The 23,584-nt window shown below is 32.9% G+C and overlaps 1 protein-coding gene across 5 annotated transcripts in view; it reads right to left on the bottom strand.

Moving 5' to 3' along the window:
- Nucleotides 1–23,584, bottom strand: part of LOC123235194 (contactin-associated protein-like 4) — a 433,004-nt gene that overhangs the window by 60,198 nt on the left and 349,222 nt on the right. For all 5 annotated transcript variants that reach the window (XM_044661292.1, XM_044661308.1, XM_044661323.1 and 2 more), the window contains 2 exons: nt 18,876–19,032; nt 3,529–3,656 (listed from right to left, as the gene is read on the bottom strand). In XM_044661292.1, coding sequence (XP_044517227.1) covers nt 3,529–3,656; nt 18,876–19,032 — 285 coding nt within the window. The remainder of the gene's footprint in view (nt 1–3,528; nt 3,657–18,875; nt 19,033–23,584) is intronic.

The raw sequence follows: 23,584 nt of genomic DNA, 5'->3' as shown, positions 1-23,584 counted from the left end.
ATTCTCTCTGGTTAAAATACTATACAAAGAAGCAAAATTATTTTGGTTTCTGTTCATAATTTCCTGATAGATGTAAATTTCTATTTAATTTCTTTTAAGAAATACCAATTTTCTAATTACTATATCAGCAAGGAAAATATTTTCCTGGCATGGGAAACTGTAATTACGTTCCATCACTCTCTGAATAAAACCTCATTGATGGTACACATGAAGACAGGGGGAAAATGGGGAAAGTTTGTGAACATTTATATAGTGCCTACTATGTTCAAAGCACTGTGCTAAGCATTATCTCATTTGATTTCTCATAGCATTTCTGTGAGATGGGTACTAATTTTAGCCCTATGTTACTGAAGCAGACAGAGTTTAGTGATTTGCACAGGATTACACAACTACTAATTATATGAGGAAAGATTTGTACTCAGCTCTAACTGACTCCAAGCCTAGTGCTAAAATGTTGTACTACCACCTGCCTGAATATATGATACTTAGCTCTATGAATATATGACCCTAGCAGATGTGAAAAGTAAATCCAAGGTCTTATTAACTCCATTTCTTTTATAGAAAAGGGGCCATTTCTACCCTATGCTTTCCCTATACCACTGAAACCATTGGTTTAAATCACATTTAGATGAGACCTATATTCTCCAAAAGTGACCTCTAAAGCACTATCTCAAAAAACTATTTGAAAATTCTTGGGACTAGCTCTTTATTTCACTGTGTACATTTTCTAGCTTGGGATTTTATGTTGCTTACATAATGTGACTGTCCCTATTTTCAAAGATTAAATTGGCAGGTATCTCCTCAGATCTCAGATCTTGCCACATTATTTTTAGAGGACATTAGGTTTCAGTGGTCTCTTCAGTTCCATTCACACTGTAGCAATCCAGGTATACATTAATCGTGATATTATTTTAAGAAGTATTCAAAAACTTAACTCTTATACTGCTAATGATTGATCTCTGCAATCTTGAGTCAAATTGAATGTTGACCTTGCCAAATCCCTAGCCCTTCCCTAAGGCTACACCCCAGAAGAGAGTCAGTTATCTCAGTCTCCTTACTTTTCCTTCAATGATCAATTAACATAGGTATCAAACATCAGTAGATGCCTTAGGCCATATCCACCCTGGATCCGGATCTTTGCCCTACCTATTATTTCAGATTTTGACAGTTTGCATTTTATGATGATTACCTCTTAATGTTAATGTATCAGGCCACCAGCCTCTCCCCTTCCTCCCATACTGTTGTAACCCCAATAAAAGTGACAAGACATCAGTTGGCAAGAGAGCTCTTGACCATCAGAGCTCCTAAACATGAAGCTCTTGACCATCAGAGCTTACTTGCTGTCTGTCTACCTTATGCCAAAACTTTCTGTGTCTGAGTGTCTTCATTCTTGCCTTATGTTCTCTTTCCATTAATCTTTAACCCGTAACCCATTTTCACTCAGTCCTTGGTTCCCCTTTCTGAGTGTCCAACCCACTAGGAATCTTTGTGAAGCTACTGGACGGCTTCACACACAGTTCACTTTGTGTCCAGTAGATTTGGCCCCTCAGCCACTCAGACTGAATTTTACTTTAGCTTATCTACACTTGACATCTAACAGAGAAATTATATTCTTCTCTGTACCTTCATTGGCAGATGCACTCATCAACAGTAGTCACAGACACTACTAATATCTGCTTCACTTGTCCAATGACAATGAAGGAAAAAAAATGGACATGCCAAATTTGCTCAATTACTACAACATTCTAGCATTAGACAAGCCTTGATAATAGAGAGGAATGGAATGAAGGGATTTTTTTTTCAGAGCTTCTTACTGATCATAGCATTTAAAGAAATATAGTTACAGCACTCATGATTTCACTAACTGCTTTGTTCCTAAGACAGGACTCCTATTCAAAAATTATAAAATATGCTGTTTTCTGCTTCTAAATATTTTGTATCCTTGACATACTGGATCTGTCAGACTATGAAAATAATTTGATTTTCCCTCTAAATTAAGAGAGTGCTCTGTTCAGAAAGCAAGCACTAGCTTACCTATTACATTTTCATCAGCTATAGTAGCTTTGTATCTATCTGCTACCATATGCCAGTAACAGAAACACAGAACTGAAAGGAAGATTAGTTTACATCTTTGCTTCAGGCAAGTGCATACCTCCCATATGTATCTCTGACAGATGAGCCTGACTCTATTTTGAAAGCCACATAGTTTCTTAGCAACTCATCTTTAATACTCTCTGTATGTATAGCCTTCTTTAATCCCAAACCTTTTACTTATCAGCCAAAGTCAGTACATTGGCCCCTGATTTTGTCCTCAGAGTTGTATGAATGACATCTGATCGTCACTTTGATTAATAATAAAGTCATCCCCTGACTCTTCTTGGATAGTTTAGGCAATCTCCCAACTTAAATGCACCCAAAAATATTTTTTCATTATTTTACAATCATTTATTTATTTAGCCAAGCACATTGATTCTTTTCATATTTCTTTCTCCATATTTTTGATGCTTCCCTGGTAAGTGAAGCCCAGAGTAAAATCCATATTAGTTCCTAATCTTTTCTTAATATAATGACAAACTTTCTATGCTAATTATATCTACTTCTGATAAATAATTTCATTGTTTTTCAAAAAAGTACAGCATTTCTGTTCCATATTTTTTGAACCATATCCAACTCTAAAAAAATATATAAATTTATATTCTCGTACAGATCAGCATAGATAAGAAGCAAATTAACTTCAATAAAATGTTATGTTTTTTATAAGTAAAATCAATATTTTAGTCATTGGAAAGTCAAGTATTTCCAGAAAGGTACTTCATTTAAGTATTGTTTTTCTGAGCTTTCTTCATAATGAATTTAAAGTTTGGAAGAAAAAATGTTGAAAAGCAGTTTACAAATAGGATTTACTTTACCATGGAAAAGATTTTTTTTTTCAGAGTTGTATATCACAAATTAAAAGAGAAAATTATGAGTATTAAGAATTATGGATGCAAAATTGAAATATAAATTCATTTAATTTGATAAAATTGCCAATAGTTTCCAAACTTGACTCAAGCATTAACAGTTGGGAAGTCTCATTTATTTTAGTAAAATCTCAGAAGGCTTCATGGAAAGTAAAATTTAATAATTCAGGTTTGCTGGTATGAATCATAACTACAAGCATTAGAATTGATGAGTTATCAATCTTTTTCTCAATTTCTGAGCAGAGTTAGAATGGCAGCACAGGATCTATTATAGCACAGACACAGTATTTTTAAATGAATAAGTGAATGTAAATGAATATTTTAAGTAGTTTTTAAAATTTATATTACGCGAATATAATCATATCATATAATACAAGACTATCCCAAAAGCAGATGACTTTCTTTCTATATTTACACTCTATAATTTTCTCTCTTGAGATGAACACTTATTACAGTATGGGGAGGTCTTAAGGACAGATATCTAATTATATGTACAATGTTGGCAATATAGGACCATGAAGAACAACAAAACAAAACAAAACAAAAAAATCTTCTTGACAATACTTACTATCACCTCGGCAAAGTAAAGGCCCCAATTTGTAAGCTGCTTCAGAGTTTGGTCGGTCTGTATCTGTAATTACTATCTGAGTTACTGGCAGATGTTCTTTATAGGAAAGAAATCCAGTATCATTAGCCCTGAAAAAAATGGAAAACACAAAAAAAAACTATACTTAAAATCAGCCTGATTAACATTCATGTCATAGAAACAAAAAGATATTTTCCTTCTACTCTTATAAAGGAAGAGGTGAATTTGTTTACATATACTGGTAAAAGATCAACATTTGTTCATTGGAAGGCTTGTAAACATGATCACATTTTTTAATCAGGGTACCTAAGGAGCACAAAGTCTATTTTTCATCTAAATTACTACAGAGTAATAAGTAGGCAGGCCTAGAAGTGTAGTCATCTATTCAAGTGTGAGATTACATTTTTGGTCTAATTAATTAGTTAACTGCTTTCTACAGTTAGACACTGTACAATTATTATTCAATATTTTTGCATGCAAAAACTATTCTTTACTGACAAATCACCTTCTTGGTTAAAATTAAGTAATTTTAATTCTATTTGACAAATTAATTTTGTTATTTTTAAGAAGTATTTCTTTTATTGTTTTGAAAAGCATAATGCTGTTCATAGTTCTACTCTAGCATTAACTAGTTAAATGACCTTAAATTATTATCTTTTTGCTCCAATTTCATAAGATGAAAAATGAGAGACTTTGAGTAGCTTATCTCCAAGTTTCTTTCCAGCACTAAACTTCCAGAATGCCTTAATTAGAAAAACATGAGAAATAATATGTAATGAAATGCCAAAATTATTTTACATAATCAATTATGATTTGACCATAGAATTCAATAAATAAATAAAGTTAATGTGAACCAGGTAGAAAAGTCACATGTGCAAAATCCAAGCAACAATTTTCTTCACCAAGTGCTGATCTACTTTGACACATTTTAGATAATTCACTTCATCGGTCTGGGCCAAAGAGAAAGATAATTCAATATGGTTTCAAGATATTTTCATGCTAGTTCTGGTTCAGTCATTAATTTGCTGTGTGGTCTTGGGTGACTCATTTTAAAGAAATAGAGACAGAATATCAGATTTGGAAAGGTCTTCACAAGTCATTTATTCAAATTCATGGATCGATCAAAACATTCTTTACAATATACCTATCTTCTCTGGATCATTTTCTTCATCTATAAAATGAGGAAAACTGTAAAATGAAATAATTAGGTTCAACGTCCCATTCATCTCTAAATTTCTAGCATTGTTCAGCCGTTCCTATTGTTGTTCAATGCTGTCTGACTCTTTTTGATCCCATTTGGATTTTCTTTGGCAAAGATACTGCAGTAGTTTGCCATTTCTTTTTCATGCTCATTTTACAAATGAGGAACTGTGGCAAATAGATTTAAATGACTTGCCCAAGGTCACACAGCTAATAAGTATTTGAGACTAGTTTTGAACTTGCAGAGATGAGTCTTCTTGATTCTAGTTCCCATACTTTCTCCACTGTCACCTACATGTCCATACATTTTCTGTAGGTGGCAGTTTATTTATCAGAAATCCTAGTTAGTACAGCCTTTATCACTAATACAACTGTCAATATAACTTAGACAGTTACGCTCAAAATTCCGAAGCCTGAAAGTCTCTGAAAAGAAGCCCCTTATTTTTTATAGGTTTACAGGAATGAATCTGAATACATAAACATTTGGTTATTCCTGTTCTACTTTATATTTAGAGCCAGAGAGTCTCTGAGAAAAAGACAAAAAAAAATAAATTCAGATTTCAAAATGAAAGTTTTTGGTCAATATGCTCTGATGCCTTATATTAGTATGAATGCAAGGTAATGCTAATAATTCATGGTAATAAAGTGCTTTAAGACACAGCACTTTTCTTGTCTAACCATGAGTTTAGGTGGTGGTACCCAAGGATTTTTCTTCCCAATCAAAAAAAAAAAAAAAAAGATAAGAGAAATGTCCAAGCAGAGATTTTAGCAAAGCTATGGCCATCTTTTTGAACATAGAAGTTTTTTATGGAATGTTGGTGCCAATTTCATAGAGCTTGTAAGTGGTCAAGCCAAGATGTAGATTAATATCTTCTTACTTCAAGTTCAGGGCTTTGTGAGTGAAAAACTCAATACCCCTTATATGAGTATTAGTATATAGTATTAATGTTAGCAGTAGATTTTAGATAATCATAATTGTAATTCTAAGCAAAAATCATGATTTTAATAGACCTCTTTTGATTATTTTAGTATAAATATTAAGGCTGGATTAAGTAAGATGACTGAATTTAGATATATTTAAACATTGTTAGCATAGGCCTCAGTGTCAACCATAGCATTCAAAATTGCTGTAACATGCATCATCAGCAATAATTATGGTCTTGAACTTGTGATCCAGCATATATCCCTAGGACTGACCCTGGGTTAAATGCCTGGTACCACCCAACACCACTCACTTTTATCATTTGTGACACTAGTTCAGGATCTCTTGTTATGTATGTCCTTGTCTATCAAGTGACTTTCAAGTCATCATCAAATGAATTCTTCTATCTATGAGAAGTATGTCTTATTCTATTTTTAATATAGTCTTGGATTATTTTTAACACGATATATAAGTTGTGATATTCTTTGGGATAGAGGAAGGTCTCTCACAGTGCTCTGGGACTTTTGGTCTTGATCAGAAGTCTGGCTTTATCATGAGACTGGCCCTGTTACAATAAACCTATTTCTTTTTGGCTTGGAGACTCAATTTCTCTTACTTGCATTCCTGTGCTTAGAAATTATGGAACAGTCTTTCCCATTATACCAGACCACTAATAGAGTAAAGATTTGTTTGTTTGTTTGTTTTGGAGTGGGGTTCAAAGTCAAATTCAGAGGGTTTTGAATATTGATCTGGTAACAAAAATTATATATATTGTCCTAGGACCAAGCTGGTTAAGTCTGAAAAATCTCAGGATCACAAAGCCAGTCACCAGGTAACAATTACTCATATCATTTCAGTCACAGAAAATTCTAAGAAACATCAATTAAAGCTTTGGATTTCAAAGTACATTAGTAGAAGGAAAATCTAAACTGATAAAATCACTGATCTTTGAATTATTTAAGTATTAAAGTAAAATTAACTTTCCAAAATTGTTTAAATTTGTATCCTGTAAGTTTCTAATAAATTATTTATAGAGTAACATTATGGGTGGCGTGCATGTATATGTATCGATAGCTATACGTGTATTTATTTACATGTTTGCACCATGTAGTCCATACATGCATATACATACATGTAGGCATATTTAATGTCATTATACATGCAAATGAATAAATATTCACACATGCATATATACACCTATACTTATATTTATAGATATATACACATATGCAGATATACGCATCCATGAATGTGTCACCTATAGTCATTTTATTATGTATTAATATGTAAACATCTTATTGACATAGTGGATATATGCTTTGTGGACATCTTGTAATCATCACGTGTGTACACATATATATGTATATGTATGCCATGGTAACATAAGCATATACATCTAAATCAATGCGCATATATACATACATATATATCTCCATATCTCTATATATACATGTATATCTATATGTACATACTTCCAACCATCAAAAGTAAATGTTTCTGAAAAATAAATAACATTCCATTGAGTGCAGATAATTCAAAAATTCTGTTAAATAACCACATTGCTTTATCCAATTAAGTCTGGCTCATTTATGCTATTGGTGGGGAGAAAACACAAGACAAATTATCAAAATGCTATATATTACAAAAATCTTAGTACTATTAAAGCTTAAAATGTCCTAGAGATCTGAGGTCCTAGATTCAAATTTGGCCTCAGACACTTCCTAGCTGGGTAAGTCACTTAACTCCAAATGCCTAGCCCTTACTGCTCTTCTGCCTTAGAACTATATTTAGTATCAATTCTAGGACAAAAGGTACTAACACATTTAGAAAACTGTACATTTATTTGTATTATAAAATATTAATGATTGGCACTGAATTTGCTCTGAAATATTTCACTCATGCAACTAGTCTATGAATAGTTAAACTGATAATATTTAACTTAACATAGTTAACCTATAATATTTCCTTAACACACAGCTTATAGGTGAAAGTTATATAAATTTGTTCAATTATATAATGGATTTTTAAAAGAATTGAGTGATAATACTAATGACTACCATTGGATTTATTAAAGCTCTGAAAATCTAAGAAATAAGAAAGATCTTACTTTTTTTTTCCAGCTATAATTGCCTGGGACACACATACATACACATATACATATATTCTTGAGCCTCATTTTGAAAAATCTCAGTACATTACTACAAGACAATATATCTAGCTTTTTAAAATTGAATTTGAAACTTCATAAATTTATACAGGGTAGCAAGAAATAAAATTTGTAACTAAAACCATAACATACCTTTATTTCTATATTTTCATTATTATAAGGGCAAAAGAGAAGGATCTCTCTTAGATTCAGATGGGCACATTATTGAGCATTTACAAGTAAAGAATAAAGAATAAAAAGACTGACTGATCAACATTATTTATAAACAATTTAGTAAAATAGGAAATTGCTCACCTTTCTAATTATACGCTCATTATCAGAAATTTCCTACTTAACTTATCTGTATCTATCCTGCACCCCACCTGTTCCTCTAATAGTTTATTTTGTAGTTTTTACTAAGGCTTAATAAAGGCAACAATCTCTGAGCAGCTAGGATGCTTGTATTATCACCTCTATAATATAATATTACTTCTTTTAAGTTCTTTCAAATGATATGGTAATTATTTCTGTCTTTTTCCAGTGGAATGTTGAAAAATTCTCTAATAACTATCACTTTTATGGTGACCTTGAATCTGATATAAAATAGAATTTTGTATGAACCCATGAAGATGGATATGAGGAAAGCATAGAATGCTGGGTTATATCTAATTTTTTGAAAAGATACCCTAGTGAGCGTTATCATGACATTTAGAACAAATATATAGAGAGCAGACCTTTTCTTAAGTCATTCTCAGACCAAGGTAGTAATTCTGAATGGTTCTACAGACTATGAGTTTTCCAAGAAGATTAAAACAGCAAATATACTCATATTTTCTTTTGCAGTTTAAATAAGCCTAAACCATCTAAATCACCACCCAAAATGATATTCTACATTGAGGGGAGTAGAATCAAGATGGTAGATACAAGAGAGCAACCAACTGAACTCTCCCAGCATTCCTCTCCTAACAATATTAAAATAACACCTCAAATCAAATTGTGGAGCAGCAGAGCCAGCAAAAGGTCAAAGTTAGACCTTTTTTCCCATCTATGACAATTTAGGAATTTGGCAGGATCATGTCTATGATACCACAGTGCACATGGTGGAGGCATTAGCAGCAGAAGCAACAGCAGCAATGATTCCTGGGGTGACTACTACAGCAGTTTCTACAATAACAGCTTTTGGAGTTCTCAGACCAGAGAATGTAAAGAGACTCATTGGTAGCACTGGGATCAGGTGGTGTACATAGGCAACTCTATTGCAAATACACAATTATGGATCTCAGATCTTGTGGTCATTCAAAAGGGAGAAAGAGCCCTGGTCCCAGTTCCAAGGTCAAGAGGCACAATAGCACAATAGTGAACAAAGCCCAGCTTTTACATAAAGTTAAAGGCTGGACAAATGGGCAAATAACAAAAACAAACAAAAAATCTTGACCATAAAAATCTACTGTGTTGGGAGGAAAGTCCAAAACATAAACTCAAAGACAATATTATGCAAACAGCTATAAGCAAAGTCTCAAAAAATAAATTCTAATTGGACCCAAGTCCAACAAAGTATTCATGGAAGAATAAAATAAATAGAATGGTAGAGGAAAAATTGGGGAAGGAGATGAGAATGGTGCAAGAAAATTATGAAAAAAGAATTAATCCCTCCTGATTAGCGAAATGGAAATAAAAACAACTCTGAGGTACCACCACACACCTAGAAGATTGGCTAACATGACAGCAAAGGAAAGTGATGAATGTTGAAGGGGATGTGGCAAAATTGGGATATTGATGCATTGCTGGTGGAGTTGTGAATTAATCTGACCATTCTGGATGTCAATTTGAAACTATGCCCAAAGGGCTTTAAAAGACTGTCCTCCCTTTGATTCATCCATACCACTGCTGGGTTTGTACTCTAAAGAGATAAATAAGGAAAAATACTTGTACAAAAATATTTATAGCCATGGTCTTTGAGTTGGCAAAAAATTGGAAAATGAGGGGGTGTCCATTGATTGGAGAATGGCTGAACAAATTGTGATATATGATGGTGATGGAATACTATTGTGCAAAAAGGAATGATGAACTAGAGGAATTCCATGTGAATGGGAACAACCTCCAGAAACAGATGCAGAGTGAAAAGAGCAGAACCAGGAGAACATTGTACACAGAGACTGATACACAGTGGCACAATTGAATGTAACAGACTTTTTTACTAGTAGCAATGCAACGACCCAGGACAAATCAGAGGAACTTATAAGAAAGAACCTTATCCACATCCAGAGAAAGAACGGGAACAGAAATGCAGAAGAAAAACATATGATCAGTCACGTGGTTCAATGGGGATATAATTGGGATTTTGGCTTAAAATGATGATGCTATTGCAATTATGAATAACATGGAAATAGGTTTTGAACAATGATAGATGTATAACATAATACAGTGATGGGCAACCTTTTGAGCTTGGTATGTCAAAATTTGTCAAAAAAAGAGCATAACTCATGTGCTGTGTCGCTTCGAGAAAAAACCCACAATTTCACAATATTTATACTTTAAATAACAAAAATGTATAATCATATATATAACTGTATTTAATAAACCAAAATAGGTAAATTAAAATAGGTAGAATTGTCATCTATAGTGCACCAAGTGTCTACACTACACTACAGCAAATATTTCACCCTCAGCATGCGGCCACATACTTCTCTGTATGCAGCTGTATGTGGCTGTGTGCCATTGAAAATGGTGACACATGTCAGTGCTGACACGTGTGTGATAGGTTTGGCATCACCAACCTAGTGGAATTGCTTCTTAACTCTGGGAGGGGTGAGGGAAAAGTGGTGGGAAAAATCATGAATCATGTAACCATTGAAAAATAGTCTAAATAATTTTAAAAAAAGAAAAGAGAATTAAGATCTTGGTTAAAAAGGTACAAAAAATAGTGAAGAAAATGATTCATTAAAAAAACAGACTTGATCTAATGAGCTGTTAGAATGAGATTAATACAGACAGAGGACACGAGTAGGGGTCAGTTATGACCTCTAAAAAAAATGAAGGGGTGAGAAAGACAAATGCACTGAGAGAGGGGGAAAGGAGGCCATAAATGGGGATATTTTTTTTTCACTTAAAAGAGGCACACAAGAAAAGAAATTTATAATGCAGGGGAAATTGGGGGTATGGAGGTTGGCAATGCTTGACTTTTTTACTCTCATCATAACTGATTCAAAGAAGAATGAATATATATACTGTTATATTGAATCTCTGGGAGCCAGGAGTTCACACTGTGATTGACAGGTGGATCAGTTGGATGTCAGAATGTTCCCAGAGAGGTGTGTGGACACAAGGGAGGGCAGTTGGCCCAAGGGGGGATAAAACCACCCTGGCAGCCCTGGCAGGGGTTCTTTTCTATCCCTGAGACCTGAGATCAGTGGATCCTGGTCTTTGTGGGATTGAGACTTGCAGACTCAACCCTGCAAGCTCCTCCTGTTTGTTCCTGTACCATCAACAACCTGTACCCAGACCACCATCTCTGATTCTTCTGCCCCTAGAAATTAGGAAATCCACCATCTTAGTTATCTAGGTTTTCCCAGGGCCTGGGAGGGATCTGGGAAGTGGGCGGGAGAAGAAGAAGAGGGTGGAAAGGGGTGGATATCTCAAACTAGTTAGGCATACCATCTAGTGAAGAAGAAGCTGAAAGATCATACAGCAGTTTGCCTGCTCTGGTGTGGCTCTGGCCAGGCTGTTCCAGAGAGAAGTTTATCTTCTTAATTCATTCACTTGCCTACGGTTTAGAGATTCATCATTATCATTTTATTTAGGGTCTCCCAATACCACTATCCAATCCCATTATCCTTTGTTAAATATAATCAAAGTTTAAAGTACCTTCCTGAAGTGGTTATTCAAAGCTTCTTTGGAAAGGGAGAGACACAGAGTTACCAAGCTAAAGAGCCTATTATATAATATCATTTAACCCCAGGTGGGTCCTGAATGGATATCATCCATTGACCTAAAGGATCCTGGGCAACTGTTATAAAGGAGAGAGGTGTCATCTTATCCTCTCTCTATATTTCATCTACATCTACATCTAGTGGAATGGAGTATCATTTTATTATAACAATACACACACTCACATAAATATATTAATTAGGGTATAGAAGGGAAGGGGATAAGAGCAAAGGAGAGACTAACAAAAGGGATGCCAGATTAAAGTAGACTTATTAGAAGCAAAACAGACCTTTGAGTATAGACAGAACCAAAAGAGAAAGAAAGGAGAATAGAAGAAAATACATAATAATTATGACATTGTATGTAAATCATATGAGCTCACCCATGAAATGAAAGTGGATAACATAAAAGATTCAAAAGCAGAATCCAACAATGTTCTTACAAGAGATATACTTGAAACAGAGAGACATACATATAATTCAAATAAGGTGCTGGAGTTTAATTCAGTAAGAATCAACAGAAGCAAAAAATAAAGTAGGGGTAGCAAACAAGAACTATCAAAAAAAGAAGAGAAAATTTGGAAAACTACATTGGTATTGCCAAAAGATACCGTAGAAAATGAAATCATACCAAAATATTTTACAAGTTTCTCTGATACAGGTATAATTTCTCAAATATGTAGGGAAATGAGGCAAATTTGCAAAAGTGTCATCCTGTGAATTTTAAATAGTCAAAGGATATGAACTGGAAGTTGTCAGAAGAAACCAAAACTCTCTATAGTCATATAAAATGCTTTACATCACTACTGATTAGAGAAATGCAAATCAAAACAATTCTGAGGTATCATACCTCACAACTATCAATAATGATAAATGCTTTAGGAGATGTGAGAAAATAGATACACTAATAAATTAATGGTGGAATTGTAAACTATTCCAATCATTGTAGAAAAAAAATTGAAACTATTCCCATAGGGCTATAAAACTACATATATACTTTAACTCTACAATAATATTAGGTCTATAATCAAATACCCAAAGAGATAAAAGAAAAAAAGAAAAAGATCAATACATGCAAAATTATTTACAGCAGCTATTTTTGTAGTAGTAAAGATTTGAACTTGGAGGAGATAGTCATCAATTGTAGAATAACTGAACAAGTTGTGGCATATTATCATGATGAAGTAACAATGCAATTTAATAAGAAATGACAAAAGATGGTTTCTGGAAAAAATGGGAAGATCTATTTGAACGAATACAACATGGTGCACAGTAACAGCAATGTTGTAATGATGATCAACTGTGAAGGACATTACTACTTTCATCACTACAATGATCTAAGTTAATTCCAAAGGGCTCATGATGAAAAATACTATCTACCTCTACAGAGAAAACTGATGACCTCTGTAGTATGAATTAAAGTATAATTTCTCACTTCATTTTTTCTTGCTTTTATGCAATATAATAGATAAAGAAATATGTATTGCATGATTTCACATGTATACTTGATATCTTTTCTTCTCAGTGGGTGAAGAAGGTTTGGGAAGGAGTGGAAGAATTTGGAACTCAAAATTTATAAAGAAAGAATGATAAAACATAAATTATACACTTAAAAATTTAAAAAGGCTAAAGAAAGATCTGTATTATAAAGAGAGAGGGAAAACTATTCGTGTTCAATATTTATTGTGGTGTATTGTTTTCATTTTCAATAAAATTTATGATACAATGAAGTTATGTTTTTCATTTGGAACTGTGCTTACTAATGTACACATTAACTTTTGTGTCCATTTTGTGAAGTTCTGATCATAGTTCATTGTTGTTTGTGCATTAGAAAAGGTGCAGGGTAGGTTTGAGGAAACTAAACAAAAAACTAAGGAACTCTTAAAGAAGAATAATTATAAAAAACAGCACCAAAAAATTATAAAACAGAAAGAGATAGTATATTCATATAGTAAAAGTAGTGAATGACAATTATACAATCAGAGTACTCTACTGAAAGTTAGATAGCACAGTGGAATGAATGCTGAGCCTGAAGGCAAGAAGTTCTGAGTTCAAATACAGCTTTAGCCATTAGCTATGTGATGACCCAGAGCAAGTCATCTGAACTTAGGATGTCTTAGGCTCTTCAACTGCAAAATGGGGATAATAGCACCTCTCTCTCAAGTTTATTATCAGGATTAAATGAGAAAATATTTGTAAAGCACTCCATATATTGACTCTCACATAGGAGACACTTAAAAAAATGTATTCCTTTCTTCTTTCCTCTTTTGATATACTGTGGGCCATATTTGATTTGTTTGAAACCAAACCAGGTAAAGAACATACATTTTTAATTTTTATATTGTCAGGCTTTTGAAAATATATAATCCATTTCCCAATGATTGGCCTGATAATGCCTTTTGGGGGCACATGTGACAAATGGAGACCCTTTGTTCTAACATCATTCCTTCCCTTATTTAGAAATATATCTTCATTGTAAATATAAACTACAGTAAAAGAAATTTCCATTATTTCCCTTAAGCCTAATATTAACTGCAAAATACCCTTAAATAGGACTTAATAAATCTCGTTTTGCATTGAATTCTACTGACAGTTAATGCTGCTGAGTAGAAACTCCTAATACAAAATGTCAAACAATTTGTATTTTAGCCCAAAGTGTGAAAATGCAAAGCAGTTTTAATACTGTCAATTTCCTTATTTCTATATCTGGTTTATTTCCATATTTTAGATATTTTTGTCATGACCTTATACTTTAATTACAAACATATTCATTGGAATATATCAAAATCCTATTATTTAAAAAATAGATAGGACCCAAGGGTCATTTAATCTGTGTGTCTTTTATTTTTTGAACCCTTACCTTCCGTCTTGGAACCAATACTGTGTGTTATTATTGGTTCCAAGACAGAAGAGTGGTAAGGGCTAGACAAGAGGGTTAAGTGACTTGCCCAGAGTCACACCGCTAGGAGTGTCTGAGGCCAGATTTGAACCCAGGACTTCCCATCTCTAGGCCTGGCTCTCAATCCCCTGAGCCACCCAGCTTCCCCCCCGTGTGTATTCTTTTAAGATAAAAATGTATTCCTTTAAAACAGAAATCAGTTGTTTAAAGAAAAATATTTCATGATAAAAATAATGAACAAGAACAATTCAGAAAAAATGGTAAGCTTTTATGAAAAATACAGAACAAAACAAAATATATGCAATAATGTAAATTTAAAAATTAAAATATACTATTTAAAAATTAAAATATACTATTTTAAAAAATCAGGTTCTGGAGTATAGATGATGACAGTATCTTATTGGGATGCTATTTAAAGTCAGAATTTTATATACATTGTCCAATGAGGCTACCTTATCAGATGTTACTGAATTATTTTTCTTTACCAAAAGAGAAGATTCAATCTAGAGGGGAGGAGGTTGAAATTATTGTGATCTAAAGTATAAAAAAATCATCATTTAAACATGCTTTCAAACCACATCAGGAAAGAAACTTTAGGCTGTTTGAATTTCCCCTTGTGGCATATATTCTGATTGCTGGTTATGTTATCCTTTTCAGGTATCACTTGCTACAGTCAGACCATCTTTGGAGTCTGTGGCTACATCCCAAAGCGTCCTTGAATTCATATAGATAAAGCACTCACCACCCCCTTTTATGTTAACTAATCTTTAGGTTCCATCCTAATGCCATGTGTTTTATTGTATGTATTTAAGAACTTTATTCTGTGATGGAGTTCCTAGACTTCATGAGACTGATATAGGAATCTATGATACCTCAAAAGACTAAGATTCCTTATTCCACAGGGAACTTAAGGATATGTTCCCTTCTCACTCTTGACAATAAAGAACATCAGGAACACTAATTCTGATTTTTGTTTTGTTTTGTTCTCTAGCAAGACCCATTCTGTTCCAAATCTAGAAGAAGTCCATTTCACAGACCCTACATAGATCCCTATTCTTTTTTTTTTTCCTGTTTCACAGTAGGAACATTTACCAAATAATGGATAACTAAGACTCTTTCCCCAAGTGAACCTAACCCTTTCAGTTTCCTCTGTACATGTAGGGGGTCACAGAATCAAATGAATCTTCTTCTCTTCTTTCAGATATTTATAATGCACTTTAAATGATAATCAAAATTTCCTAAGGGGCTGCTTCATGTTCTCTTACAGCATACAATTGCCAACTCTCCCAGGGTTGTCTCCCTCTTTTCCTAAAGCCAGTTCCCTGACTGGTAATGAAAAGTTTCCTACAGCTAGAAAGTATTTTAAGCTAGAAGAGAACAGGAAGACTGGTCAGAGATCCCAGAGGTTTCAAGTGAATCAGGAATGTTATCTGTTTGATATATTGTAGGAGGACATGGTAGCATCCAAATGAAGTGACTGCTACATATGAAAAGAAACTATTTTAAGAAAAAATGTATTTAAAAAAATAAATGGTAGAAAGTTACTGAGGTACAGAAAATGATTGCCAAAGTCTGAAGGGGTGTCAGTTTTGAAATGATGGCAAGAAACCCTAAGTTTCATTGTGTAAAACTTAAATTTCCATTTAAAGTAGTATTGCTTGTAATAAAAGGGAGGATTCTACTACATTGAGAATGTAAATTAAGAGAAGAAATAGAAGTGCCATAGACACAAGTAATTATGTGGAAGAGCGGAAGATTTTTGTGAAAATATAAACCATTGAATAAAAGTAATTCCCAATGTGGTGTAGTAAATAGCATGCTTGACAAAAAAGCAACATGGCTTAATGAACAGAAATTGGGATCAGAAAAACATCGGTTCAAATCCTGTCCAGGACATTATCAGCAATACTCATTAAGCTCTGAAAGCTCCAGTTTCCTGTACTACAAAATGATGATATTAATAACCTATAGGACCTATCCAGTAGGGATATTATGGAAAAATCAAATTATGTAATGAATGTAAGATGTTTTCGAAACTCAAAGCAGTATATTTTTAAAGAAGGTAGAAAATGTTTGGATAATGAATCCAGATATTTAAAATATTTCTAATATGTAAAATGGAAATATAAAAACTTCCATGGTTGACCTAATACTTCAAACTTTAATTAATTGGCAATTCAGTATCTCAACTTTGAATCCTAATGAATATAAAACTGAAGAGTAATTTTCAAAAATCAAATTTTAAGCTTTAATTACTTAAAACTACACTAATATTTTGAGGACAACAAAGACATGTGTATGAATATATTTATATGCATATATGCACATATTCATATTCACAAATTCATAATATACACATGTGTATCAATATATTTACATACATATGTACATGTACATGTAATACCACACATGAATATATGTATAACTCCATCTCATGATATAACCATGCATAATGCATAATTTATTAATCAAAAGTGACAAAGTAGCATGAATCTTTCATATTCACATTTGAACTTCAAATTAATTATATTACATTTAATCAAAACTTGTGCTTTTAATTTTTTTCAATTTACAATGCTGTGAAAATGACTTAGTCTAAGCAATAGTTTTGATACAGTCTCATTTCATAAAAGGCAGAGTCAGCTCAGAACATCTAATATTGACTATATTGAGCCAAACTGAACTAATTCTTCTACTTTTTATTAGTTCTATTTGTTGGGTATGGAATTCAATCCATAAACACAGGTGTGTTCTTTTGTCATTAATTTAATTCTGTTGTTGTTAACCATCACTTTTAATTTTAGGTCCTCCTCCATGGAGAGGTGAGCCTAATTCTATGTAATAGCAGCTGAGAATACCAAAGAACAAAGTGGTTCAGTTACAGCCAGAAGTTTATTTGTTTTTAGTGTTGTTTGATTTGTTTTGTTTTGTTTTCTTTTTGTTTGTTTGTTTTGTTTTGTTTTGTTGAGATAGATGGTTCAGTGGATAGACTTCTAGGCCTGGAGTCAGAAAAGCCCAAGTTGAAATCTGTCCTCAAACACTTACTAAACCTTTGAGCTTGAGCAAGTCACTTATTCTGTTTTCCTTTATTTACTGGAGAACGAAATGGCAAACCACTCCAATCTTTGCCAAGAAAAACCCAGTAAAGTATGATCTGTAGGATTTCAAAGAGCAGAACATGACTAAGAAAAACAACATTTCTTTTAGGTGCATGCTTAAATGACTCTTAGATATATTGTAGTACCTCCTGGTATGGAGAAGTCAAACACTTCAAGAACCATTCAAGCATACAGTTAAGTTATGCCAAAATTCAAATTATGGTTGAAAACGAAAAACTATTCCAACAACTGACAAAATGCTCCTCAGGCATAGTCTTATTAATTCTTAGAAAACAATAAAAAACCATCAGAGGACCTGGCAGCGAGAAGAGTTGATTTTTGTTCTTTGATAGAATAACATACATTACATTAATTTGAAAGATCAGTGAAAAGACTTTTAAAATAAAAAACTGGGAAAGAAAAAAGTTTTACTAAATATATTCACTATATCAATCAAGACTATATCAAAATCATGGTATAAAGATATACAAATGAGCCTATCAGATATGGACGTCATCATCAGATAATAAAATATCTACCAAAATATAATTTAGGAAATTTTTTTCTTCCAGTAGGACTAGAAGATTTATACCTTTTGAAGGAATGATAAAGCTAAATAGATAGATATGATTAAATATTGATATAGATGTAGATGTAAATATTGAACCAGATTTATAAAAAAATTCCAAATGGAGATGGAATAATGCAATATCACTATGAACCATGCCATAAATCATTCAAATTTAAGAAATTTATTTAAAAGGTGGAAATAAATATGCTTTAATGGCCTGGGAACATTCTTATTTTAAACCTCACTAAAAACATAGAACATACATATAAACTTGGGAAAAGGATTGATTCTTCTAAGGTACACTTAATGCTTAATGTGACAAAAGATTCGTTCAAGGAGAAGAAGAATTAAAGGGTGTGTATTAAAATTACATATGAAAGCTACAAAAACCAAAAATATATATAAAAAACTTTTAAATATAAAACTTTTGAAAGCAAAAATCAATACATTGATTATCTTATTTTAATGCAGTTAATTTGCATACCACTATAGTTTATTTTAATTTATTGAATATAGTCTTTAAAGAATAAAGGTGCATATTTTATAATAAAATAATATAGCAATCACCATTCATTCCGGTCAGCATCACAGTTGCAGTAATATTGAGAATCAATGCAGTTCCCCTCTAGTCCACAAGTGCATTTTTGAACATCAGGTAAGGAACCTCCCCAGTAAGTCTGGGTTTCATTGGTTCTTCCAACCCACCAGCTTAATGGTATTCCATCTAAAAGACAAATAAAAAAAATTTTCTTTAACCCATTATGAAAAACTTCTATTGATAACCTTTCTTCCGCTCTGTATAATATTTGTTCTTACTCATCTAAAAGGTGTTTATTACTTTTACATAAATGTATTTTTATGGTTAACCATAACTATGGTTTTAAAATGTTTAACATAAAAATAATTAATTTAACATAAAATGCACATATGTATATTAAACAAAAACACAGGCAAATAAAATATACATGTATATTTATTTTAATACATAACTGGTCATATAAAAACACATTGATACTTTGGAAGTACCATAATCTAAGTATTAAAGCAAGATACTTCTTTAAGCATAATAATCAAGTTAATTTTTTAAATATTTAATTATCAAAGATTAAATGATTGTCACAGTTTTATACTTCCATTGGAAAATGAACTAATCATTCTTAACTCATTCAGGCATGATATTAGAATAATTTATCTTGAACAGTTTGTTTATGTGATTTCTTTAAAAATAGAAATAGAAAAAAAAGAGATACCATCAAATCTAAAGTCAAGGTAATTTATACAGCAAAGCAAAAACCTATTAAAGATTATGAAATACTCACTGAGAAAATTAAATGTTCATATATAGCAATTTTTCATATATATATATATATATTCCTAAAGTATGTTTTTTTTTCACATGAACTTCTATGTACTGCTTTTGAGAAATGTAAAAGATGTGAAGAGAATCTTTTTATATAATCAAGGATATGATTATTGGGACAAATAAAACCATTAATTGATCTTCTACATGACTGATGTACTGTAATGATGACTTACTCATTTCATAGCACAGTAACCAAGAGGGGTAGCATTTCTTTATTCTGCTCGTCAGATCATATTAAAATATATTGTCAACAATTTTGAAAGCCTCATTCCAGAAAGGAAAGTGATAACCTAGAGAACACTTTGAGTACTATAATTAAGATTGGAAAGGTACTCAGAACCATAAGAAGATGAAATAAGATTATGTTAAGGAAATGGTGATATTTTTCCTGGTTCTGAATGGCAGTGGAGAGATTGGAAATGGAAGAAGAAATGAGAAGACTTATAAAAGAAGCCACACAAGTTGAGTTTTGTTTTTTTTTAAAAAACCTTACCTTCTGTCTAAAGCAGAAGAGTGGTAAGGGCTCAGCAGTGGGGGTTAAGTGACTATTGAGTGACTTGCCCAGTGTCACACAGCTAGGAAGGCCAGATTTGTCTGAGGCCACATATGAACCTAGGACCTCCCGTCTCTAGGCCTGGCTCTCATTCCACTAAGCCGCCCAACTGCCCCCAAAAGTTGAGTTTTTAAAGAAGCTTAGAAATTCTAAGAGTCAGGGAGGAAAAGGGAATTCATTCTAGATAGCAGGATGGGCAGCAAAGTCTATACAAAGTCAAGGAGCCCAGATATGGAAGGAAATTGAACAATAATATTATGATTGTTTTCCAGTCTAAGGGTGGTCATATAACCCTAATAGATGAGAAGCTAAATCTAGAATGTGGTCCAAGAAGGAGAAAATTACATCTGTATTTTCATTAAATTTTTATTTTTTTTGTAATCTTATACATTTTGTTTCATGCATTCATTTAAAATATATTCTTAGGAGTCCATATATTTCTCAAAACTGCCAAAGGACTCCAAGATATTTACAAAAAGGAGTAAGTATTGCTGGTTATAAACTCTTCTTGGACTGAGTGGAAGTTGGAGAAAGTAAATACATATAAGTAAAACTTCCATAACAATAAGAGTTGATTGAAAAACTATAGAACCACTTGCTAGGGATATTGTAGTTGTGACTCACCTAGAAATATGAAATTAAGTGATTTTTGATATACTTTTCAGGCCAAACATCATATGTGTAAATAGCCACATTTTTACACCGTATTATAGTTCAAAAAATCCTATTTATATAATTTCATAAGGTTTCCACAATCACTCTGTAAGCGTGGTACTACATATATTACTATACCCATTTTATAAGTAACAAAGCTAAGGCTCAAAGAAGTTAACCAACTTTCCCATGGTCTTATACTAGTGACAGAGACTGTATCAAAATCTACATGGCTTCTTTCTCCAAGTCTAATATTTTATCCATTGCAGCACCCTGCTGTACTAAGCAAAATTTCTCAGAGCTTATTATGATGGTTCTGTTCCATCTCATCATTCAATATTTTATCTACTCCTCAGAGTGTTTACAATTAAGTGATAAAAGTTGAATATTGCTTTAACTTGAGAGTACTGCATATTAAAACTAACAATGTTCCTAAGTAACCAGAATGGGAAATTCACATAATATGCAGGGAAGGATAATTAGGGACATGAAGGCAATTTATCTTTAAAGAAGTGAAGGGTTGAAAGGTGAAAACTGAAGTCATGCAAAGTCAAGCCATGAGGGGCAATTAAATCTTTTGGCTCCTCACAGATGTCTGGACATTTTCATGTATTCATTCAAACTCAGAAGTTGTCATCCTTAGGCACCCACTGAGAATTTGGAACATATCCCAGCTTCTTTCTTAGGTACAGCCACCACTGTTTATTATAACTCAGTGTAAGATAAGACTTCTGCTATGCTGACAATCTCTTAGCTCATAAACATAACACTTCATTCATTACCAGACAACTGCCAGTGCAGCAGGGTGCCTCAAAAAGTACCAAATTCACTTCTGGGAAGAAAAGAATATAAAGGTTTTTACTAGCTGGTACTGGCAGTATATTTGATAGGTATCTCCCCCAACCCCTATCACCTCTCCCCCTAAGTAGGAAAGCTCACCTTTGAGATGGAAGGTGGATAATGGGAGATACTGAAAATATTTAATTGATAACTGCAAAATATCACTTTAAAAATTAATTACTCATTCATGATGATTTTATAGCTTAAAAATGAGGCAACTCATTATAGTATCTATATACAATGTATAATTCTATGTACAACTATGCTTTTGTGTCTATGGTGCCCACATTCTCTATAAAGTAGGAAACATGAAAATTGTCATTTACCAGCTGGCTTCATTCACAACGTTTGAGAGTACTGGAAGGAATTTAGAGAAAACAAAAAAGAAACCCAGGGAAAGGAATTATCTGGAACAAGGTAAATAATGTGTTAGACAAAGGAGGTAACAACTCTAGATACTTGAAAATAGGACAAACAATGCTTGATGTCAGATCAGGATATCTCTGATATTAGTACTTCAGGATAAAGGGGAAATTTTGGAATGAGAGGGAAAAATGAATGCCTGATTATGGTCAAATCAATCTATTAATTCATAGAATTCTATAGCTTAAAGGAACCTTGGATGATACTGCATTTTACAGGTGAGAAATCTGATATCTTTAAAAACAGAGATTTGCCCAAGGTCTTACCATCAGAGAGTGTCAGAGCAAGAGAGTAGTCATTGCTCTTTAAACCAGGCCATGATAAATTTGTATTGCCTATATTTGAATATATATATTTTCTTTTTCTTTTGTGTATTATATGAGAGATGTTCTTTCTTCGAAGTACTCCTATACTTTGTTCATTATGGTATCCCTGATTAGACTGTGAAGTCCTTAAATAAACACACACTTATGTCCTAAATGTGTAAAACTGAGCATAACGCCTCACTGATTAGCTGGGATTCTAAGACTCATTACTTGAATGGAGACTCCAAAGGTGCTCTAAAAGATGTTATGAAAATGATATTTTAAGACTTTTCTCAGCCCTATGTTGCTTCTTCATAATTCTATGGAACAAAATGATAGATTCAGATGTCAAGTTCAAATTCTGTGCATATGCATTCAACTGTCTTTTATATGGGAAAGGGTTAGCAATTATTTATTGACCATAGTCCAAAATCTCCAATTGATCCTTTGGATTTCTGGTTTTTTTTCCAGTGTATTCTGGGAGCTGCAATTTGGTGGCAGAAGGTGAAAGAGAATTAATTCAAAGAGGAGCATGGCCAATATAGCCTGTCTAAAGCAGTTAGCAAGACTGCTACACAGAGAGTTTCTTCCTAGATTTGAGGGACCTGGCAAATAAAGCCCTTTACTATTGAGTAAATCTTTTGATATAGATAAACCCCTAGCTAAAGACATTGCAATTGTGTTGATAAGACCTGAATCCAAACCTAGGCTCTGTTACTGATTAGCTTTATGACCTTGAATAAAATGATAAATCTTTCTAGAGCTTAGCTTCCCCAAATATAAAATGAGAGAATAAAAAAGACATTTCTCATTTGTTTCTAATGTGTAACACTCTATGAACATCTATATTAGATTGTATTGAAAATTTTTATCCAAAGGAACTGGAAATATTGGAATACAGTACTATGAAGTTCCTTTTAACATGTGCTTATTAAGCACCTGCTGTGTTCAAGGTACTATGTATGTTTGGTGTTGGGATTCAAAGACCAAAAGAACTCTCTTCAAAACCCACAAACAAACCAGAAGATTCTGGTCTTTAGATAACTTATAGTTTATTGGTGTGAGCCATAACATGTACACAATTTATGAAATAGGATGAGATTAAGAATGACTGGAGACATCATGAAATGTGTTATGA

Source organism: Gracilinanus agilis, chromosome 1 (genome assembly GCF_016433145.1).
Source record: "Gracilinanus agilis isolate LMUSP501 chromosome 1, AgileGrace, whole genome shotgun sequence".
NCBI lineage: Eukaryota > Metazoa > Chordata > Mammalia > Didelphimorphia > Didelphidae > Gracilinanus > Gracilinanus agilis.
This window is presented reverse-complemented; position numbering and strand designations above follow the sequence as displayed.